Genomic DNA, 19,700 nt, shown 5'->3' with positions numbered 1-19,700 from the left:
CGTGTACACATCGGCATTTTAAAAAGTCATAAATTTTACTTTTGGAAACCAATACCGATAATTTTGAAACCGATACCGATAATTTCCAATATTACATTTTAAAGCATTTATCGGCCGATAATATCGGCAGTCCGATATTATCAGACATCCCTACTTGCAATGTCTAAAGTCACTGAGAATATCCCCTAATCCCTAACATTTTTGACATGCTGTTTCAGTCATGGGCGACAAAAAAAAGCATCCGCCAAAGTGTCGTAATAAAAAGATGTTCCCATACCTGGAATGATGATGTTGTTGAAGGCCCATGTAATCCGGGGCGGGGGGATGCCACTAACTCCACAGGTCAGTAGGAGGCGCTCTCCCTTATTGAGGGAGACATCTCCAAGCAGCTCAGTGAAGACAGGGTGAGTATGAACAGACAGGGTCACTGTCTGACTGTCCTGACCCACTTCATTGGTGGCAACACATGTATAACTGCCTGCATCACCAGACTGGTACAAGTGGGGGCAAAGAGTTGGATTTCATTAAAAACTACAATATGGCATTTACAACATACAGTGGAACCTCGATTTACAGACATATAGTTCTTGAACAGGGCTCGTAAATAGAAAAGTTTGTGTATTGAAGCAAATTTCTCCATAAGAAACCATGTGTAGATTAACTACGAACAAAGTATTGGACAGGATGTCGGAAATGTGTAAAGAAAGTGGTACTTTATATAAGAAAAAAATGGGCATACAAATCGGTACAAAACAATCTTTTTAGCTTATCATCTGTCGTTCATTCATTCACCCGTAGGCTAGTATTGCTCAAACTCAACAACAACAATGCACCGGCTCCCGCTCTTTCTAACATCTGGTTTGCCGCAATGAATTGTGGAACATGCAGTTTTTTAACTTTTAACCTTTTGTTAGCCAATGAAGTAGAAAACAACTCAATTCAATGTCAGTGTTTCTCAAATAATCAATATCAAATACATGTACACTACCGTTCAAAAGTTTGGGGTCACCCAAACAATTTTGTGGAATAGCCTTTATTTCTAAGAACAAGAATAGACAGTCGAGTTTCAGATGAAAGTTCTCTTTTTCTGGCCATTTTGAGCGTTTAATTGTCTCCACAAATGTGATGCTCCAGAAACTCAATCTGCTCAAAGGAAGGTCAGTTTTGTAGCTTCTGTAACGAGCTAAACTGTTTTCAGATGTGTGAACATGATTGCACAAGGGTTTTCTAATCATCAATTAGCCTTCTGAGCCAATGAGCAAACACATTGTACCATTAGAACACTGGAGTGATAGTTGCTGGAAATGGGCCTCTATACACCTATGTAGATATTGCACCAAAAACCAGACATTTGCAGCTAGAATAGTCATTTACCACATTAGCAATGTATAGAGTGTATTTCTTTAAAGTTAAGACTAGTTTAAAGTTATCTTCATTGAAAAGTACAGTGCTTTTCCTTCAAAAATAAGGACATTTCAATGTGACCCCAAACTTTTGAACGGTAGTGTATAAATGAAATCAATTCCTTTTTAACTGTAAATAATAATAGATTAATTTATCAGCAATTAAATCAAGTACGCAAACTATTAATTATCATCACACATGAACTATATAACCCATTAGTTACAACACCTTGTAAATGCAATAATGGCTTCCAGCTTCGACCAAAGTCAATATTTTAGTAAACGTTTGTACACTTTCAATACAAAATAAAGCGGTATACAGTACTGTATATCAAACAAACATAAGGAAGTGACGGATCAACTTTTTAAAAATAAAAACAAGCTGAACTGTCCTCCTCGTATGCAGCCGACATGCACACACTGTCACTAGCCCTGTGGTGCACTCACAGTTTGAAATCACAAAACTACTTAACTTTAACAGTCAGGTTGCGTCAATGAATAGGAATAAAAACAAATCCACTTTAGCTTGACAGTTAATCTTCTTGGCGTGCAGCGGAAGACAGGACGAGGGGGTGAGGGGCGCTGTCGACAACGCTGTTTCAAATCACACATCAATTGTCCATTGCTTTCTTGGACTCGCATTGAGCTAGCAAAACCAGAAAATGCTGTCAAAAGGCTAAAAAAACCACTTAAACACACACACAAGCACAGTAGCTGATGACAACACCGCTGACTGCTGACTGAATGAGAGATCAGAGAGAGATCGATGGATGTGCTGCTGGGCACAAAATGGCTACACTGCAGGGGCACAATGAGTGGACAATAGGTTTGCACACTGAGACAAGGTTGTACACCATATATTGTTCTTAGCTCCGTGCTTCGTAAATCGACAAGTTTGTACAATGAAAGGGTTTGTAAGTCAAGCTTCCACTGTACATTACATTGAGTTACAGGGCTCACCTGAGCAGTATCAATAACCAGCTCCCCGGAAGGCAAAATGGTGTACTCCCCAGTACCCTGTCCTAGAGGAACACCGTCCTTCTCCCAAGAGAGGGTCGGCTGAGGGACCCCCTTCGCCACACATGCCAGCTGGGCTTGATTATTTTCCATCACAACCAATTCTTCCTCAAAACCAAGAATTGAGGGAGGAACTGAAAATGATACAGTTATGAGTTATCTGCAATGAATATGAATAATAGTACTTATATTTATGGAAACTCACTTTGTACAGTCAGGCTCATCTCCAGACTCATTGTTCCTGCAACATTGGCAGCGGTACAAGTGTATCGCCCCGTATCGCTTGGCTGGACGAAGGCGATCTGTAGGGAGCCTGAACCAAGCACACGCTGACGTACAGATTCAGTCAGGGGCTGCCCGTCTTTGTGCCATGCGACAGACGGGGCAGGGACGCCGTCATTTTGGCAATGCAGCGTCACAGAGGAATCCACAGGTGCCGTGTATTTTTGGGTTTCTGAGCTGATGACAGGAGGGACTGCAGAGCACAATACTAACATCAGAATACATGTTTATATCCATTTTAGAATGAAGAAAAGGGAATGCTGAACGGAACAATGCATTGCCAGAATTATGAGGTCTACTAAATAGCTATGATATCAATACATTTGATGATAATACCTTATTGATACTTTCAGCTAGTAGCTGATATTGAATGTGCGAACAGTGCACAACCTACTCTGTACTCTGACTTTGGTTTTGCCAAGTGCTGTCCCTGCAGGGTTTTGAGCCACACATATGTACGTTCCAGAGTTGGACACGGACGCCCTGGTGATCTGTAGACTTCCATTAGGTAGTACTGTGAAATGTCCACCTGTCAGAAAGCACAAAACGTTCCTTAATTAAAAGGTGCCATATGTAATAATTTCATGTCAAGTCATCATTAAATGGCCCTGATATGTCAAAAGGCAGTAATACATCTTGTTCTTTTCAAATACCTCTATAACTGATAACGGTAGTTCAGCCGGGATATGCTCATTTCAAAATTAGATTTACGGCCCCGAAATCTTGTTATTATTTTCATTTCAATGCCTCGCCCTCCACCGTTTGATCAATTAGAAAGTCCGTGAGTGTGTCACATCCCGGTTGCCAGTTACGCACCGCCATCTTCTTCTGGCTACTGCCACTGGTAAAGTTACTAAACATTTCAGATCTTAGTAAATCTGAAAGGCCTTGTTACGATTCTCAACGTATTCATGACAAAGCCTGGAACAAAACGAGGATGCCTTTGAAAGATGGAGACAATTGAAGGCGGAGAAGATTTTTTCATCTGATGCCAAACTTACTAATTTCCTCCTTGATAGATAGGTAAGTCAGGAATTTACGTTTTGTTATTACTTGTAATCAAAGAAAATGGACATTTCATATGTAAATTATATTGTCCAATACAGTCTATGACATCGTCTAACAAAGATAGTATGTTTGTGCAACAAATGCTTAGCATGCTAGCCCGGTCAATGGCACATCGACATACAGGCTAACGGGGGAAATATATGCCCGTTAGCCTGTATGTCGATGTCTCGTCCAACTGACAGAGAAAAGTATATTTTGGACAAATAAAACCTATGTGGATATGGGTAGTGTCCGTGCCTATTTCGTTCTCAATATGCAGATACACTGACGAAATGCGTTCCAACATTAGCACGGCTAATTGCAGTTTTTGGTACTGTATGTGTATCAAACACATATGGGGGGGGGGGGGTATTTGCTTGGCACAATATGATGCATTACATGTAAAGATGTTCTATTTTGTGTATTGACATGGTAGTAGGCCAGGGGTGTCAAACGTACGGCCCGAGGGCCGGATCAGGCCCGTGAACAGGTTTTATCCGGCCCGCGGGATGAGTTTGGTAAGTATAAAAATCAGTCGAAATTTTTGAATGAAAGAAACAGCAGTTCTAAATGTGTCCACTAGATGTCGCAATAGCAATTCTTTGTACCTTTGTAGATGATGCTACATATGTAAAACAATAAAAATAAACCACATGAAGTTAGTGCACCAGTCGAGGAAAATGAGCAAACTACATAAATAACATCCTGTAATTTGATTTTGATATTACTTTTTTATCTTGATAGATTGAAAATTAACACCAATGAGTTGACTGATGATAATTATCACATCATTTATTCAGAAAGTATAAATAACGACGAATAAAGATAGAATACTATTAACCGCAACATGTAAGTCTAAAAAAAAACCCAACAACATTATGATTTGTACATTTTCAGCATGTGCTTGCTCTATTTTCAAACAAAAAAAAACAATCTGAAGTTGTCTTTATTTTTAAGTCATCGTGCCGTGATTTTACCAGTCCGGCCCACTTGGGAGTAGATTTTCCTCCATGTGGCCCCCCATCTAAAATGAGTTTGACACCCCTGTAGTAGGCTATATGATTTATGCGTAACCTGGTTTTTGCGTAGCGTGGGTTGGCTCATAGAATGGCACTCTGCAGTGAAAGATGGTGATGTGCGTACATGGAAGAGAATGCAGTGTGTCAGGTGGGATGCAACATGGAGTTATGCTGAATGAAATGTGGCGGTCATTTTACTGTTGGCCTTGGCTTGCCATCAAAGTAGGCCTATGCGATGTATAATATATTATATATTATTATATATAATTATTTCGATGGTGGGCCGTGCGGTCAAACTAGACATTTTAGCAGGGTAATGCCAACAATCTGTCCCGACTCCCGACTAAAATATTGCTGCGTAACTTTACAAATACATTTGGCTAATCAACATCAGTAAAATGTGTCATAATTACTTAGTAAGCCATCTTGCAAGAAGCATAAACAAGAGAAACCTCCAGCTTAGGACTCATCGATTGCCATTTGAAGTTCCTTGGAGTAGGATTTGGATTCACCTGAGTATCTGGCAACCTCAGTCATGGAGAGTGGGAGGGGACTACATAATTTTGAGCCATTTCTGGTCACATTATTACATATGGCACCTTTAAGGATTACACATGATTGCTTGAACGCGTGCACGCACACACATACATGCGGTGGTTACCTGTGGTGGGTATATTAATGCCCTCCTTCTGCCAGGTAATAGTAGGCCTCGGTGAGCCTGTGGCTCTGCAGGGCAGAACAATGGCATTATTGAGGATCACATCCTGGGTGGATGGGTGGGAATGAATCATAGGGAGCTCTAAGGAAATAGATAAGAAACCATCATCATCGTAGTATTTGGAAACAGGATCAGGAGTCAAAGAGCATCCTAGAAAATAAAAGTCGTACCCTGTACTGTGAGTTGCACATGGCGGTGGGTGGATCCTGCAGCATTCTTTGCTGTGCAGGAGTAGCGTCCTGCATGATTCAGGTCAGCTGAGGTTATCTCTACTTGACCTGAGCGCAAAGAAAAAATGTATATATATCCAGCCTATACATATATATGAGTACATATTATTATAATAATATACTGGACATATAATTAACAATGATTATAATGTTTTTTTTAGAGGATGTGAAAGTTCAACTCCTACCTTGTTTACTTCTGTGACAACCTCCTTAAAGTTTTTTTTAATGAATCAGAAATATCAAGCAGCTAAAATGCGCTAAACATGACACGACCCTCCCATTTACACATATGTATTCTAGATACATTATCCAACGGCTGGGAATTGAACTCACACTGTCTGCACCAAAGGTGTGACCCATTACACTACCAGATAATTAGATGACAATGATATAAAATGGGGAAAAAAATACAAGCCAGCAAGAAATTCAATGATTTCCAGTTGTTGTGACACTGACTAACCTGAGTTCAGGATGCTGTATCCTTGCCCCTGTTCAGGCAGCTTGAAGCCATCTTTGCTCCAGTGGATTGTGGGCTCCGGCACGCCAGATGCACTACAGGCAATGACCACTGGGGACAACCTTGTGATAACCAGCTCTGTTGGTTCATCAGCTATTGATGGCGGAACTAGGACGACAGGCCGCAGTCGTTAAACAGCCAAATTAAAATGAGTCTTGTACTTATGACACATAATGTTATGTAATGTATGTTGTGTAACATAAATGTGATGTAATAGAAATGATGATGCCTCTCACCCTGGACAGTGAGGTTGATGGCTCTAGAATCTTCTCCTGCCTCGTTGGAGACAACACACTCATACAAAGCCGTGTCCTCCACTGTGGGTGCGATCACTACCAGTGAACCAGATGAAAGTAATCTGCAATTAATAAAACCAGCTAAAGTTAGTCTTTGTCAGTAATAGCATTACATTACATTACAGATAATTAGCCAGGCTGTAAGGTTATGATTCAATCCTACTAAATAAGGGGAAATAGTGGGATTAGGAGATATTGGATAAAGAAACAGAAAAAGGAGAAAACCTGAATCAACCTGAAAATATTCTGGTTTTGGTCAGTATTGATGGCCCGATCGTTCTTCATCCAGCTCACAGATGGCCTGGGTATGCCACTGGCCTCACAGCCGAGGGTGGTCTGGACATTGACTGTCACCGTCACGTTGGTACGGCCGTCGACGATAGAGGGAGGCACTGCAAGATACACATACAAACACATTTTTGAGTTATGGACACAGTTGAAATGCTGTCAAACGATTGCAAATGTTTTGAATCAAAGTAATCACATGATTGCATTTTGATGATTAATCATAATTAATTAACTTACTTGCTGGCAAAGTTAAAATCAACTTTCAAAACAACACCAATATTTTGACACAAATGCAATGTTATGGGAAACGTTTTTAAGTGTGTTACTTGAATGCATGACATCTATTTGATAGGAGCACACCAGTTAGAGTCTCCTCACTCATCTTTGCATTGACCTAACCACTGACCAACCGGCTCCGTTTTTTGGGTATATCCACGGTAAAGGTAAAGGAGAATGTACGGTCAAAATAATTAATCTTAGATTATAGATTAATCTGTGTTGATAACTACAAATGTCCGATAATGGCTTTTTTGCCCATATCCGATATTCCGATGTTGTCCATCTCTTAATTACCGATTCCGATATCAACCGATACCAATATATACAGTCTTGGAATTAACACATTATTATGCCTAATTTTGTTGCGATGCCCCGCTTTTTGATTGATTGATTGAGACTTTTATTAGTAGGTTGCACAGTGAAGTACATATTCCGTACAATTGACCACTAAATGGTAACACCCGAATAAGTTTTTCAACTTGTTTAAGTCGGGGTCCACTTAAATTTATTCATGATACAGATATATACTATCAGATATATACTATCATCATAATACAGTCATCACACAAGATAATCACATTGAATTATTTACATTATTTACAATCAGGGGTGTGAAGGGGGGTAGGATATGGACATCAAGTAGTGGACAGAGAGAGAGAGAGAGAGAGGGGGGGGGGGGGGAGGGAGAGAGATCAGAAGGCATAAGAAAAAGTATCTGCATTTGATTGTTTACATTTGATTATTAGCAATCCGGGGAGGGTGTTAGTTTAGGGTTGTAGCTGCCTGGAGGTGAACTTTTATTGCGGTTTTGAAGGAGGATAGAGATGCCCTTTCTTTTATACCTGTTGGGAGCGCATTCCACATTGATGTGGCATAGAAAAAGAATGAGTTAAGACCTTTGTTAGTTCGGAATCTGGGTTTAACGTGGTTAGTGGAGCTCCCCCTGGTGTTGTGGTTTTGGCGGTCATTTACGTTAAGGAAGTAGTTTGACATGTACTTCGGTATCAGGGAGGTGTAGCGGATTTTATAGACTAGGCTCAGTGCAAGTTGTTTAACTCTGTCCTCCACCTTGAGCCAGCCCACTTTAGAGAAGTGGGTAGGAGTGAGGTGGGATCTGGGGTGGAGGTCTAGAAGTAACCTGATTAGATGGTTCTGAGATGTTTGGAGTTTAGATTTGAGGGTTTTGGAGGTGCTAGGGTACCAGGAGGTGCATGCGCAATCGAAAAAGGGTTGAACGAGAGTTCCCGCCAGGATCCTCAAGGTGCTTTTGTTGACCAGAGAGGAAATTCTGTAGAGAAATCTCGCTCGTTGGTTAACCTTTCTGATTACCTTGGTTGCCATTTTATCACAGGAAAGGTTAGCCTCTAGAATGGAACCTAGGTAGGTGACCTCATCTTTCCTGGTGATAACAATGTCACCTACTTTTATGGTGAAGTCATTGACTTTCTTAAGGTTGATGTGGGACCCAAACAGGATGGATTCTGTTTTACCCAAGTGTATGGATAGCTTGTTGTCAGCGAGCCAGGTGCAAGTTCTACAGAGCTCAGCACTGAGGATTTTCTCCACCTGTGACTTGTCCTTGCCGGATACCAGCAAGGCAGAGTCATCCGCAAACAAAAACAATTCACAGTCGCATTCCGATGACATGTCGTTTATGTATATTAGGAACAGCAAAGGTCCCAATATACTGCCTTGGGGGACTCCACAGCTCACCGAGAGGGGGGGGGGGGCACTACCACCTGCTCCCTCCCCTCCAAGTAAGATTGCATCCAGCTCCATGAGGTTTTGTTAAATCCGATTTCTCTGAGCTTATCCAACAGTATAGCGTGGTTAACAGTGTCAAAGGCCATCTGAAGGTCCAGCATGACCATGCCGCAGTATTTACCCGCGTCCACCTCATGTTTGATGTGGTCGGTCAGATAGAGAAGGCATGTGTCAGTGGAGTGGTTAGTTCTGAAGCCGGATTGGAATTTGTACATGAGTTTATTAGTGGCAAGGTAACTATCGACCTGTTCATAAACTATTTTCTCCATTACTTTCGAAATGGAACTGAGAATAGAAACAGGTCGGTAGTTGCCAGGTTCCAATTTGCTTCCTTTTTTAAAGAGGGGAGTTACTCTTGCAATCTTAAAATCTTTTGGTACTTGGCCTTGTGTAATTGATAGGTTTATTATGTGTGTGATGATCGGGGCAATGATGGAGGCAGAGTCCCTGAGGAATCTGGAGGGAATATTATCAAGGCCGGTGGCCTTGTTAGGGTGGAGCGCGCTCAATTTTTTAAACACCTCATCAGCTGTGACCATTTCTAATTTGAAATCATCATTGGATACTCCTAGCTTTCTGTAGAAGGCTTTAATGTGTTCTACACCAAAGCGACCAGAGTGGTGGGACAGCTTGTTGACAAGAGTTGCGGCTATGCTGGTGAAAAATATGTTAAGTCTGCTAGCTACCTCCATTTTGTCTGTAATGAGGGAGTCACCCTCCTTGATGCTGATGTTGGTGAGTCTGGTTTTAAGTTTCTGGCTGCAACCAGGAAGCTGGTTGTTGAGAATTTTCCAGAGCTCACGTGGCTTATTTGTGTTTTCCTCTATTTTGTCGTTAATGTAATTTTTTTTTAAGGATTTAGTCAGGTTGGTTGACTTATTTTTTAATTTATTGCATTGCTTTTTGAGAGTTGAAAGGAGTAATTTGAGGTTGATATTATTGGATTGTTTATCTACTTCTGTTTTACATTTTTGGTATTCAGAGTATTTCCTGTCTCTGTCTTTTATGGCAGCTAATAGGTCCGGATTCATCCATGGTTCCGAGCGGGCTTTGATCCTGACTGTTTTCACGGGAGCCATGTCATTTAGTATCTTTAGGAACGCCATTTTGAAGCGATCCCAAGCAACATCGACCAGGTTGCTCGCGAGCACAGGGGACCAGTCCCACTCATCTAATTTTAAATTGAAATTGTCATTAGAGTATTTTTTGAGGGATCTGGATTGGGCTGTTATGTGGCCATTGGCTTTAGGTTTAGCTATTTTACGGGTGCTGGATGCATTAAACAATGTTTTCCAAAATAAATCAACTCAAGTTATGGAAAAAAATGCCAACATGGCACTGCCATAATTATTATTGAAGTCACAAAGTGCATTCTTTTTTTTAACATGCCTCAAAACAGCAGATTGGAATTTGGGACATGCTCTCCCTGAGAGAGCATGAGGAGGTTGAGGTGGGCGGGGTTGGGAGGGGGCGGGGTTTAGGTGGGGGCGGGGGGGGGGGGGGGTTAGCGGGTAGCGGGGGGTGTATATTGTAGCGTCTCGGAAGAGTTAGTGCTGCAAGGGGTTCTGGGTATTTGTTCTGTTGTGTTTATGTTGTGTTACGGTGCGGATGTTCTCCCGAAATGTGTTTGTCATTCTTGTTTGGTGTGGGTTCACAGTGTGGCGCATATTTGTAACAGTGTTAAAGTTGTTTATACGTACACTGTCAGTGTGACCTGTATGGCTGTTGACCAATTAGGCCTTGCATTCACTTGTGTGTGTGAAAAGCCGTAGATATTATGTGACTGGGTCGGCACGCAAAGGAAGTGCCTTTGAGGTTTATTGGCGCACTGTATTTTCCCTACGTCCGTGGACACAGAGGCGTTTTAAAAAGTCATACATTTTACTTTTTGAAACCGATACCGATAATTTAGAAACCGATAGCGATAATACCGATATTACATTTTAAAGCATTTAACGGCCGATAACATCGGCAGTCCGATATTATCGGACATACCTATTGATAACTAATTATTGCGATAATGTTTTGTGATTAATCGCACAAAATAAGCGCCTAACAGCCCTAACTACAACAATATCACTGTCAGTATCCACAGTTCATCGCCACATCTGTAAGTGCAAGTTAAAACTCTACTATGCAACGCGAAAGCCATTTATCAACAACACCCAGAAACGCCGCCGGCTTTGCTTGGCCCGAGCTCATCTAAGATGGACTGATGCAAAGTGTAAAAGTGTTCTGTGGTCTGACGAGTCCACATTTCAAATTGTTTTTGGAAACTGTGGAGGCCGTGTCCTCCGGACCAAAGAGGAAAAGAACCATCTGGACTGTTATAGGCACAAAGTTGAAAAGCCAGCATCTGTGATAGTATGGGGGTGTATTAGTGCCCAAGGCATGGGTAACTTACACATCTGTGGAGGCACCATTAATGCTGAAAGGTACATACAGGTTTTGGAGCAACATATGTTGCCATCCAAGCAACATTATCATGGACGCTTATTTCAGCAAGACAATGCCAAGCCACGTGTTACAACAGCGTGGCTTCATAGTAAAAGAGTGCAGGTACTAGACTGGCCTGCCTGTAGTCCAGACCTGTTTCCCAGTGAAAATGTGTGGCGCAATATGAAGCCTAAACTAGGACAACGGACTGTTGAATAACTTAAGCTGTACATCAAGCAAGAATGGGAAACAATTCCACCTGAAAAGCTTAAAAAATTGGTCTCCCCAGTTCCCAATCGTTTACTGAGTGTTGTTAAAAGGAAAGGCCATGTAACACAGTGGTAAAAATGCCCCTGTGCCAACTTTTTTGCAATACGTAGCTGCCATTAAATTCTAAGTTAATGATTATTTCCAAGAAAATATGAAGTTTCTCAGTTCGAACATTACATCTCTTGTCTTTGCAGTCTATTCAATTGAATATAAAAGTTTAAGAGGATTTGCAAATCATTGTATTCTGTTTTTATTTACGATTTACACAACGTGCCCACTTCACTGGTTTTGGGTTTTGTATAACCCACCATATACTTGAAGATCTACTCTCTTGCGTTGTGTCCCGGCGGGGTTTGTTGCCATACACAAGTAGCGGCCGGTGTCGGTCACCTGCGCAGAGTGGATGTGTAACGAGCCATCTTCCATAAATGTGTACCTACATTTAGAGGAAAAAAAAAATTTTTTTGTAGAGGTGTAAACAACAGACATTATCACTCAGCAAAGTAGATGATACCTGGGGTTATTTCCCGCCAATATGGCTCCATGTTTCCTCCAAGTGACACGAGGTGCCGGTACACCGCTTACAGTACACTCCAGTACAGCTGACTTGTTGATATGCACTGACACTGTCTGAGGGCCAGATTTAATTGTTGGGGCCACTGAAGGGACATGTTTTATTAAGTCATGTCTACTTTTCCGATGGATGTTTTACTGTAAAAATATACTTTTACCATTGACAGTCAGGTTGAACTGTCGCGTGGTCTTGCCAGCGATGTTACTGGCCACGCAGGTGTACTGAGCCCTATCATTAAGCTCCGCCATGTTGACCTGTAAGTAGCGACCCTCTGAGAGAACACGCACACGTGCAGACACCTACACAGCACGCATGTCATTAATGCACAGGGGTAAATGCGTCTTATAAAAATAAATGTGCCCAATTTTTAACCTGCAGGGGTTGACCATCTTTGAGCCAGATCAGAGTCGGAGGTGGAACAGCGTCCGACTCGCACTCCAGAGTCACCTGTCTGTTCTGCAACACCGACATGTCCTGGGGAATACTCTCCCCTGCAATGTTGGGAGGAACTGATGCAAAAACAAAGCAAAGAAAGCACACTGATTTACATCTCCGTCTAAGTGTGAAGGTGGAAAGTTATAAATGTTCAAATGAAAACTCTTACCATGCACCCGCACTAAAAACTCTTTGTCATCATCGCCCGCTGGGCTGCTGGCTAAGCAGCTGTATCTGCCAGTGTCCTCCAACTGAATCAAAATGGAAAATATGGCATTGAAATGTGTATTGTAACTAGAGCTGTCAAACAATTACACTTGTTAATCAGATTATTCATAGACTCACTGTGGATTAATTTAGATTAATCATGATTGCGTATAATTTTTTATCAATTGTGCTTTGTTTTGCTTTAGTAAATATACGCAAAAAAAAAAAGTGAACATATACTGTATGCGCTAATCGTGGTCATGATATCTTGTAAACATTATCATTTATGAGATGTCCGATAATATCGGACTGGGGATATTATCGGCCGATAAATGCTTTAAAATGTAATATCGTAAATTATCGGTATCGGTTTCAAAAAGTAATTTTTTTTATTTTATTTTTTTTTGTCCTGTCTAGCTTCTCAGGCAAATCATATAGTTGATGTAGATGCCCATATCAGCTGTTCAGATTGAGCCCAGTTTATAATTTCCTGTTATACAGTATGCCAGGCAGTCTTGCACTAAAGGAGGACTATGTTATTGTTTACTTTATTACTCTAGTATACTCTGGACTGAAGCTGTGTGCCTTCATTGTTTTTGTAGCTGTTGTTTTGAGGCATGTTTAAAAAAAATAAAAAATAATGCACTTTGTGAAAGTCAAAGTATAGTACTTCCCATAGTTGTAGTGGGTATCAGGATTATCTCAGGGAGAGCATGTCCCAAATTCCAAGCTGCTGTTTTGAGGCATGTTAAAAAAAATAATGCACTTTGTGACCAATAATAAATATGGCAGTGCCATGTTGGCATTTTTTTCCATAACTTGAGTTGATTTATTTTGGAAAACCTTGCTAAATTGTTTAATGCATCCAGCGGGGCATCACAACAAAATTAGGCATAATAATGTGTTAATTCCACGACTGTATATATCGGTATTGGTTGATATCGGAATCGGTAATTAAGAGTTGGACAATATCGGAATATCGGATATCGGCAAAAAAGCCATTATCGGACATCTATAATTATCATGTTCAAAATAACAAAAAGTATGTTAAATCAAACAAAAAAATGTCCACATTAATGTGGACCTGTTACTGCTTTTGTGCTATTAATGTGGTATTTTTCTGTGTTTCTGTAAAAAGAAAACTTCTTCCTGCAGAGTGAGCATCATACTTTACCGACTCTTCCGTCATGCTTTTTGGACTCAAATGTCTCATTGAGAGGACTAACTATGATCGGGGGCCACATGGTGAAAAATCTACTCCCAAGTGGGCCGGACTGGTAAAATCACGGCACGATAACTTAAAAATAAAGAAAACTTCAGATTCTTTTCTTTGTTTAAAAATAGAACAGGCACATTCTGAAATTGTACAAATCATACTGTTAGGGTTTTTTTTACACTTAAATGTTGCGGTTAATAGTATTCTATCTTTATTTGTCGTTATTTATATTTTCTGAATAAATTATGTGATAATTTTCATCAGTTAACTCATTGGTGTTAATTTTCAATCCATCCATCCATCCATCCATCCATCCATCCATCCATTTTCTACCGCTTTTTCCCTTCAGGGTCGCGGGGGGCGCTGGAGCCTATCTCAGCTACAATCGGGCGGAAGGCGGGGTACACCCTGGACAAGTCACCACCTCATCGCAGGGCCAACACAGATAGACAGACAACATTCACACTCACATTCACACACTAGGGCCAATTTAGTGTTGCCAATCAACTTATCCCCAGGTGCATGTCTTTGGAAGTGGGAGGAAGCCGGAGTACCCGGAGGGAACCCACGCAGTCATGGGGAGGACATTAAAACTCCACACAGAAAGATCCTGAGGCCGGGATTGAACTCACGACTACTCAGGACCTTCGTATTGTGAGGCAGACGCACTAACCCCTCTTCCACCGTGCTGTGTAATTTTCAATCTATCAAGATAAAAAAATTAAATCAAAATCAAATTACAGGATGTTATTTATGTAGTTGGATCATTTTCCTCAACTGATTTACTAACATCATGTGGTTTATTTTGTACATATGTAGCATCATCTACAAAGATACAAAAAATTGCTCCTGCAACATCCAGTGGACACATTTAGTACAGCAGTCTCTTTCACTCAAAAATTTTAGGTTAATTTTTATACTTAGCAAATTCATCCCACGGGACGGATAAAACCTTGTATGTTTGACACCCCTGAACTATGGTGTCAAAAGGATGCCTCGCTCACATTGACTTTTTGTGTGCTCCCGTGGATTCATTGTACACTCGTGCGGCCTCTCTGTGTGTACTCATCGCCTTTTTGCTTGTGCGCGGATCTTGTTTGCGTTCACAATGTGTTTCTATACACAAGCGCGCTCCATCTTTTTGGCTCTGATCAGCAGATGGCGTTTAAAGCATACTTGCCAACCCTCCCAAATTTTCCGGAAGACTCCCGAATTTCAGTGCCTCTCCCGAAAATCTCCCGGGACAACCATTCTCCCAAATTTCTCCCGATTTCCAGCCCGACTTAAGGCACGCCCCCTCCAGGTCCGTGCGGACCTGAGTGAGGACAGCCTGTCGTCACGTCCGCTTTTCCTTCATATAAACAGCGTGCCGGCCAAGTCACGTTATAACATCTACGGCTTTTGGAGAGTGCACAACTGCACACACAACAAGAAGGAGACAAAGAAGAGGCAGTCATGGTGACGACGAGTGACAGAGAATGGACAATTCAACCCTAAACTCACTCCTTTCCTGCAAATTAAATTTCACAGATGCTGCCCATACCTATGCTCCTTCAAAGGCTGTGCTACTAGCTGCAAAGCATTGCACTTTCAAATACAACAATGAGTAGAGGAGTGTTATGTGTGTGTATATGTGTAAATAAATGAACACTGAAATTCAAGTATTTATTTTATATATATATATATATGTATATATATATATATATATATATATAGCTATATATATATATATATATATATATATATATATATATATATATATATATATATATATCAATCAATCAATCAATCAATGTTTATTTATATAGCCCTAAATCACAAGTGTCTCAAAGGGCTGTACAAGCCACAACGACATCCTCGGTACAGAGCCCACATACGGGCAAGGAAAAACTCACCCCAGTGGGACGTCGGTGAATGACTATGAGAAACCTTGGAGAGGACCGCATATGTGGGTAACCCCCCCCCTCTAGGGGAGACCGAAAGCAACGGATGTCGAGTGGGTCTGACATAACATTGTGAAAGTCCAGTCCACAGTGGATCCAACACATCAGCGGGAGTCCAGTCCACAGCGGGGCCAACAGGAAACCATCCCGAGCGGAGACGGGTCAGCAGCGCAGAGATGTCCCCAACCGATGCACAGGCTAGTGGTCCACCCGGGGTCCCGGCTCTGGACAGCCAGCACTTCATCCATGGCCACCGGACCTATGCGACTCCCCCTCGCAAGGGACAGGGGAGAAGAGGAGAGAAGAAAAGAAACGGCAGATCAACTGGTCTAAAAAAGGGGGGGTCTATTTAAAGGCTAGATTATACAAATGAGTTTTAAGATGGGACTTAAATGCTTCTACTGAGGTAGCATCTCTAACTGTTACCGGGAGGGCATTCCAGAGTACTGGAGCCCGAATAGAAAACGCTCTATAGCCCGCAGACTTTTTTTTGGCTCTGGGAATCACTAATAAGCCGGAGTTCTTTGAACGCAGATTTCTTGTCGGGACATATGGTACAATACAATCGGCGAGATAGGCTGGAGCTAAACCGTGTAATATTTTATACGTAAGTAGTAAAACCTTAAAGTCGCATCTTAGGTGCACAGGAAGCCAGTGCAAGTGAGCCAGTATAGGCGTAATATGATCAAACTTTCTTGTTTTTGTCAAAAGCCTTGCAGCCGCATTTTGTACCAACTGTAATCTTTTAATGCTAGACATAGGGAGGCCCGAAAATAATACGTTACAGTAATCGAGACGAGACGTAACGAACGCATGAATAATGATCTCAGCGTCGCTAGTGGACAAGATGGAACGAATTTTAGCGATATTACGGAGATGAAAGAAGGCCGTTTTAGTAACACTCTTAATGTGTGACTCAAACGAGAGAGTTGGGTCGAAGATAATACCCAGATTCTTTACCGAGTCTCCTTGTTTAATTGTTTGGTTGTCAAATGTTAAGGTGGTATTATTAAATAGATGTTGGTGTCTAGCAGGACCGATAATCAGCATTTCCGTTTTCTTAGCGTTGAGTTGCAAAAAGTTAGCGGACATCCATTGTTTAATTTCATTAAGACACGCCTCCAGCTGACTACAGTCCGGCGTGTTGGTCAGCTTTAGGGGCATGTAGAGTTGAGTGTCATCAGCATAACAGTGAAAGCTAACACCGTACTTGCGTATGATGTCACCCAGCGGCAGCATGTAAATACTAAAGAGTGCAGGGCCAAGAACCGAACCCTGGGGAACTCCGCACGTTACCTTGACATAGTCCGAGGTCACATTGTTATGGGAGACGCACTGCATCCTGTCAGTAAGATAAGAGTTAAACCAAGACAAGGCTAAGTCTGACATACCAATACGTGTTTTGATACGCTCTAATAAAATATTATGATCGACGGTATCGAAAGCGGCGCTAAGATCAAGAAGCAGCAACATAGATGACGCATCAGAATCCATCGTTAGCAATAGATCATTAGTCATTTTTGCGAGGGCTGTCTCCGTAGAGTGATTTGCCCTGAAACCGGATTGAAAAGGTTCACAGAGATTGTTAGTCACTAAGTGTTCATTTAGCTGCTGTGCAACAGTTTTTTCGAGAATTTTGGAAATAAACGGAAGGTGGGAGACCGGTCGGTAGTTTACCATGAGGTCAGGATCGAGGTTAGGTCTTTTGAGCAGAGGATGAATAACCGCTTTTTTGAATGCTAGGGGAACAGTGCCGGAGGAAAGTGATAAGTTTATAATATTTAACACTGATGGACCTAATAATACAAACAGTTCCTTGATAAGTTTCCCAGGAAGTGGGTCAAGTAAACATGTTGTTTGTTTTATCCCACTTACACGCTGTAATAATTCCTCTAATGTTATTTCATCAAAAATAGAGAGACTATTTTGGAGGGCAGTGTCCGTCGTATATACAGTCGTATTTGTGTTAATAGAACCCAGTTGTAGCTGGGATGCGTTGTCTTTAATCTCCTTTCTAATGAGTTCAATTTTCTTATTAAAGAAATTCATAAAATCATCTGCTGAGTGGGTGGAGCTACTGGGAGGAGTCCCTTGTTGGGTTAGCGATGCTACTGTACTAAACAGAAATTTAGGATCGTTTTTGTTGAGGCGGATGAGATTTGAGTAGTATTTAGCTTTAGCTAAGGTAAGCATGCGTTTATAAGTTATTAAACTATCACTCCATGCTTGATGGAAAACCTCAAGTTTAGTCGCGCGCCATTTGCGTTCCAGTTTTCTACATGATAATTTATGAGCTCTAATTTCTTCTGTAAACCATGGGGTGCGCCTTTTAGGGGCCCTTTTTTGCTTTAGCGGTGCTATACTATCAATAATTTCGCGCAAGGCATCGTCAAAGTTGTTAGTGAGTTTATCAATAGAGCCGACATAATTTGGGAATGGTGCTATTACCGAAGGCAGTAGGTCAGCAAGAGTCATCGTTGTGGCAGCATTAATGTTGCGGCCGCTATAGCAGTTATTATTATTATTAGCTTGTTGACAAAGAGTCAAAACTTCAAATTTTATAAGGTAATGATCGGACATTACTTTAGTATATGGAAGTATCATAACTTTGGAGGTGGTGACACCCCTGACAAGCACTAGATCTATTGTATTACCGTTGCGATGCGTGGGTTCATGTATTATTTGTGTAAGACCACAGCTATCAATTATGGTTTGGAGCGCCACGCACTGAGGGTCCGATGGGGTATTCATATGGATATTAAAGTCCCCCATTATGATTATATTGTCGGCGTGCGTCACTAGATCAGCAACGAACTCTGAGAATTCACTGATAAAGTCCGAATAGGGCCCAGGGGGGCGGTAGATAACAGCCAGGTCGAGAGGTAGCGGTGTGACGGACCTCATAGTAAGCACCTCAAACGATTTATATTTATTATTTAGGTTAGGGGTAAGGTTGAAATTTTCATTGTATATTAGTGCGACACCCCCTCCCCTTTTAAGAGGGCGGGCAACATGCGCATTCGTATAGTTAGGAGGAGATGCCTCATTGAGCGCAAAAAATTCGTCCGGTTTGAGCCAGGTTTCGCTAAGACCAATGACGTTAAGATTGTTGTCTCTAATGACCTCATTAACCAATAACGCCTTGGGAGACAATGATCTTATGTTTAAAAAGCCCATATTATAGGTATTGGGCTGTTTTGACGAGTTTTTGTTAAGATTATCCGTAGTGGCAATATTAACAATGTTGCGTTTATTATGCGTAGTGCACTTTAAATAGTTTCGACCATATCTAGGAATTGATATGACGGGAATTTTCCGATTGTTTGCTTGGTGCTGCAATAGACTGGACATATCATAATTTGCCACCTCAGTAGAATGCATGTCCACCTCTGACACAGACGCAACAGAAAAAACATTATGTGAATTGTGTATTATTCTAAGAGAATTGCTATGCGTACATGGATTATCCAGCCTGGCGCTGGCTAGTTCTAGCTTAACTGACTCCTCACCCGGACTAACAGACATTGTAATTGCCTGTGACCGGGCTTGCTCTAGTGTAGTCAGTCAAGTGAGACTTAAATAGTAGTCTATGTTTCTAGACAGGATGATGGCGCCTTCCTGGTTAGGGTGAAGGCCGTCTCTCATCAGCAAGCCTGGTTTGCCCCAGAAAGAGGGCCAGTTATCAATAAACGTTAGTCCCTGCGTCCTACAGTAGCTAGCCAACCACTTGTTAAGCGAGACTAATCTGCTATATCTCTC

General features: G+C 41.5%; 1 protein-coding gene across 3 annotated transcripts in view; it reads right to left on the bottom strand.

Annotated features, from left to right (window-relative positions):
• hmcn1 (hemicentin 1) overlaps positions 1-19,700 on the bottom strand; it is a 265,771-nt gene that overhangs the window by 46,846 nt on the left and 199,225 nt on the right. For all 3 annotated transcript variants that reach the window (XM_062028319.1, XM_062028320.1, XM_062028318.1), the window contains exons 70-83: positions 12,745-12,826; positions 12,513-12,649; positions 12,298-12,439; positions 12,081-12,225; positions 11,875-12,002; positions 6,765-6,921; positions 6,470-6,591; positions 6,177-6,341; positions 5,657-5,764; positions 5,430-5,567; positions 3,097-3,231; positions 2,626-2,895; positions 2,364-2,554; positions 278-491 (exon numbers count right to left, since the gene is read on the bottom strand). In XM_062028319.1, the coding sequence (XP_061884303.1) occupies positions 278-491; positions 2,364-2,554; positions 2,626-2,895; positions 3,097-3,231; positions 5,430-5,567; positions 5,657-5,764; positions 6,177-6,341; positions 6,470-6,591; positions 6,765-6,921; positions 11,875-12,002; positions 12,081-12,225; positions 12,298-12,439; positions 12,513-12,649; positions 12,745-12,826 (2,134 nt within the window). The remainder of the gene's footprint in view (positions 1-277; positions 492-2,363; positions 2,555-2,625; positions 2,896-3,096; positions 3,232-5,429; positions 5,568-5,656; positions 5,765-6,176; positions 6,342-6,469; positions 6,592-6,764; positions 6,922-11,874; positions 12,003-12,080; positions 12,226-12,297; positions 12,440-12,512; positions 12,650-12,744; positions 12,827-19,700) is intronic.

The sequence above is a fragment of the Entelurus aequoreus genome, linkage group LG19 (assembly GCF_033978785.1).
Source record: "Entelurus aequoreus isolate RoL-2023_Sb linkage group LG19, RoL_Eaeq_v1.1, whole genome shotgun sequence".
NCBI classification, from domain to species: domain Eukaryota; kingdom Metazoa; phylum Chordata; class Actinopteri; order Syngnathiformes; family Syngnathidae; genus Entelurus; species Entelurus aequoreus.
This window is presented reverse-complemented; position numbering and strand designations above follow the sequence as displayed.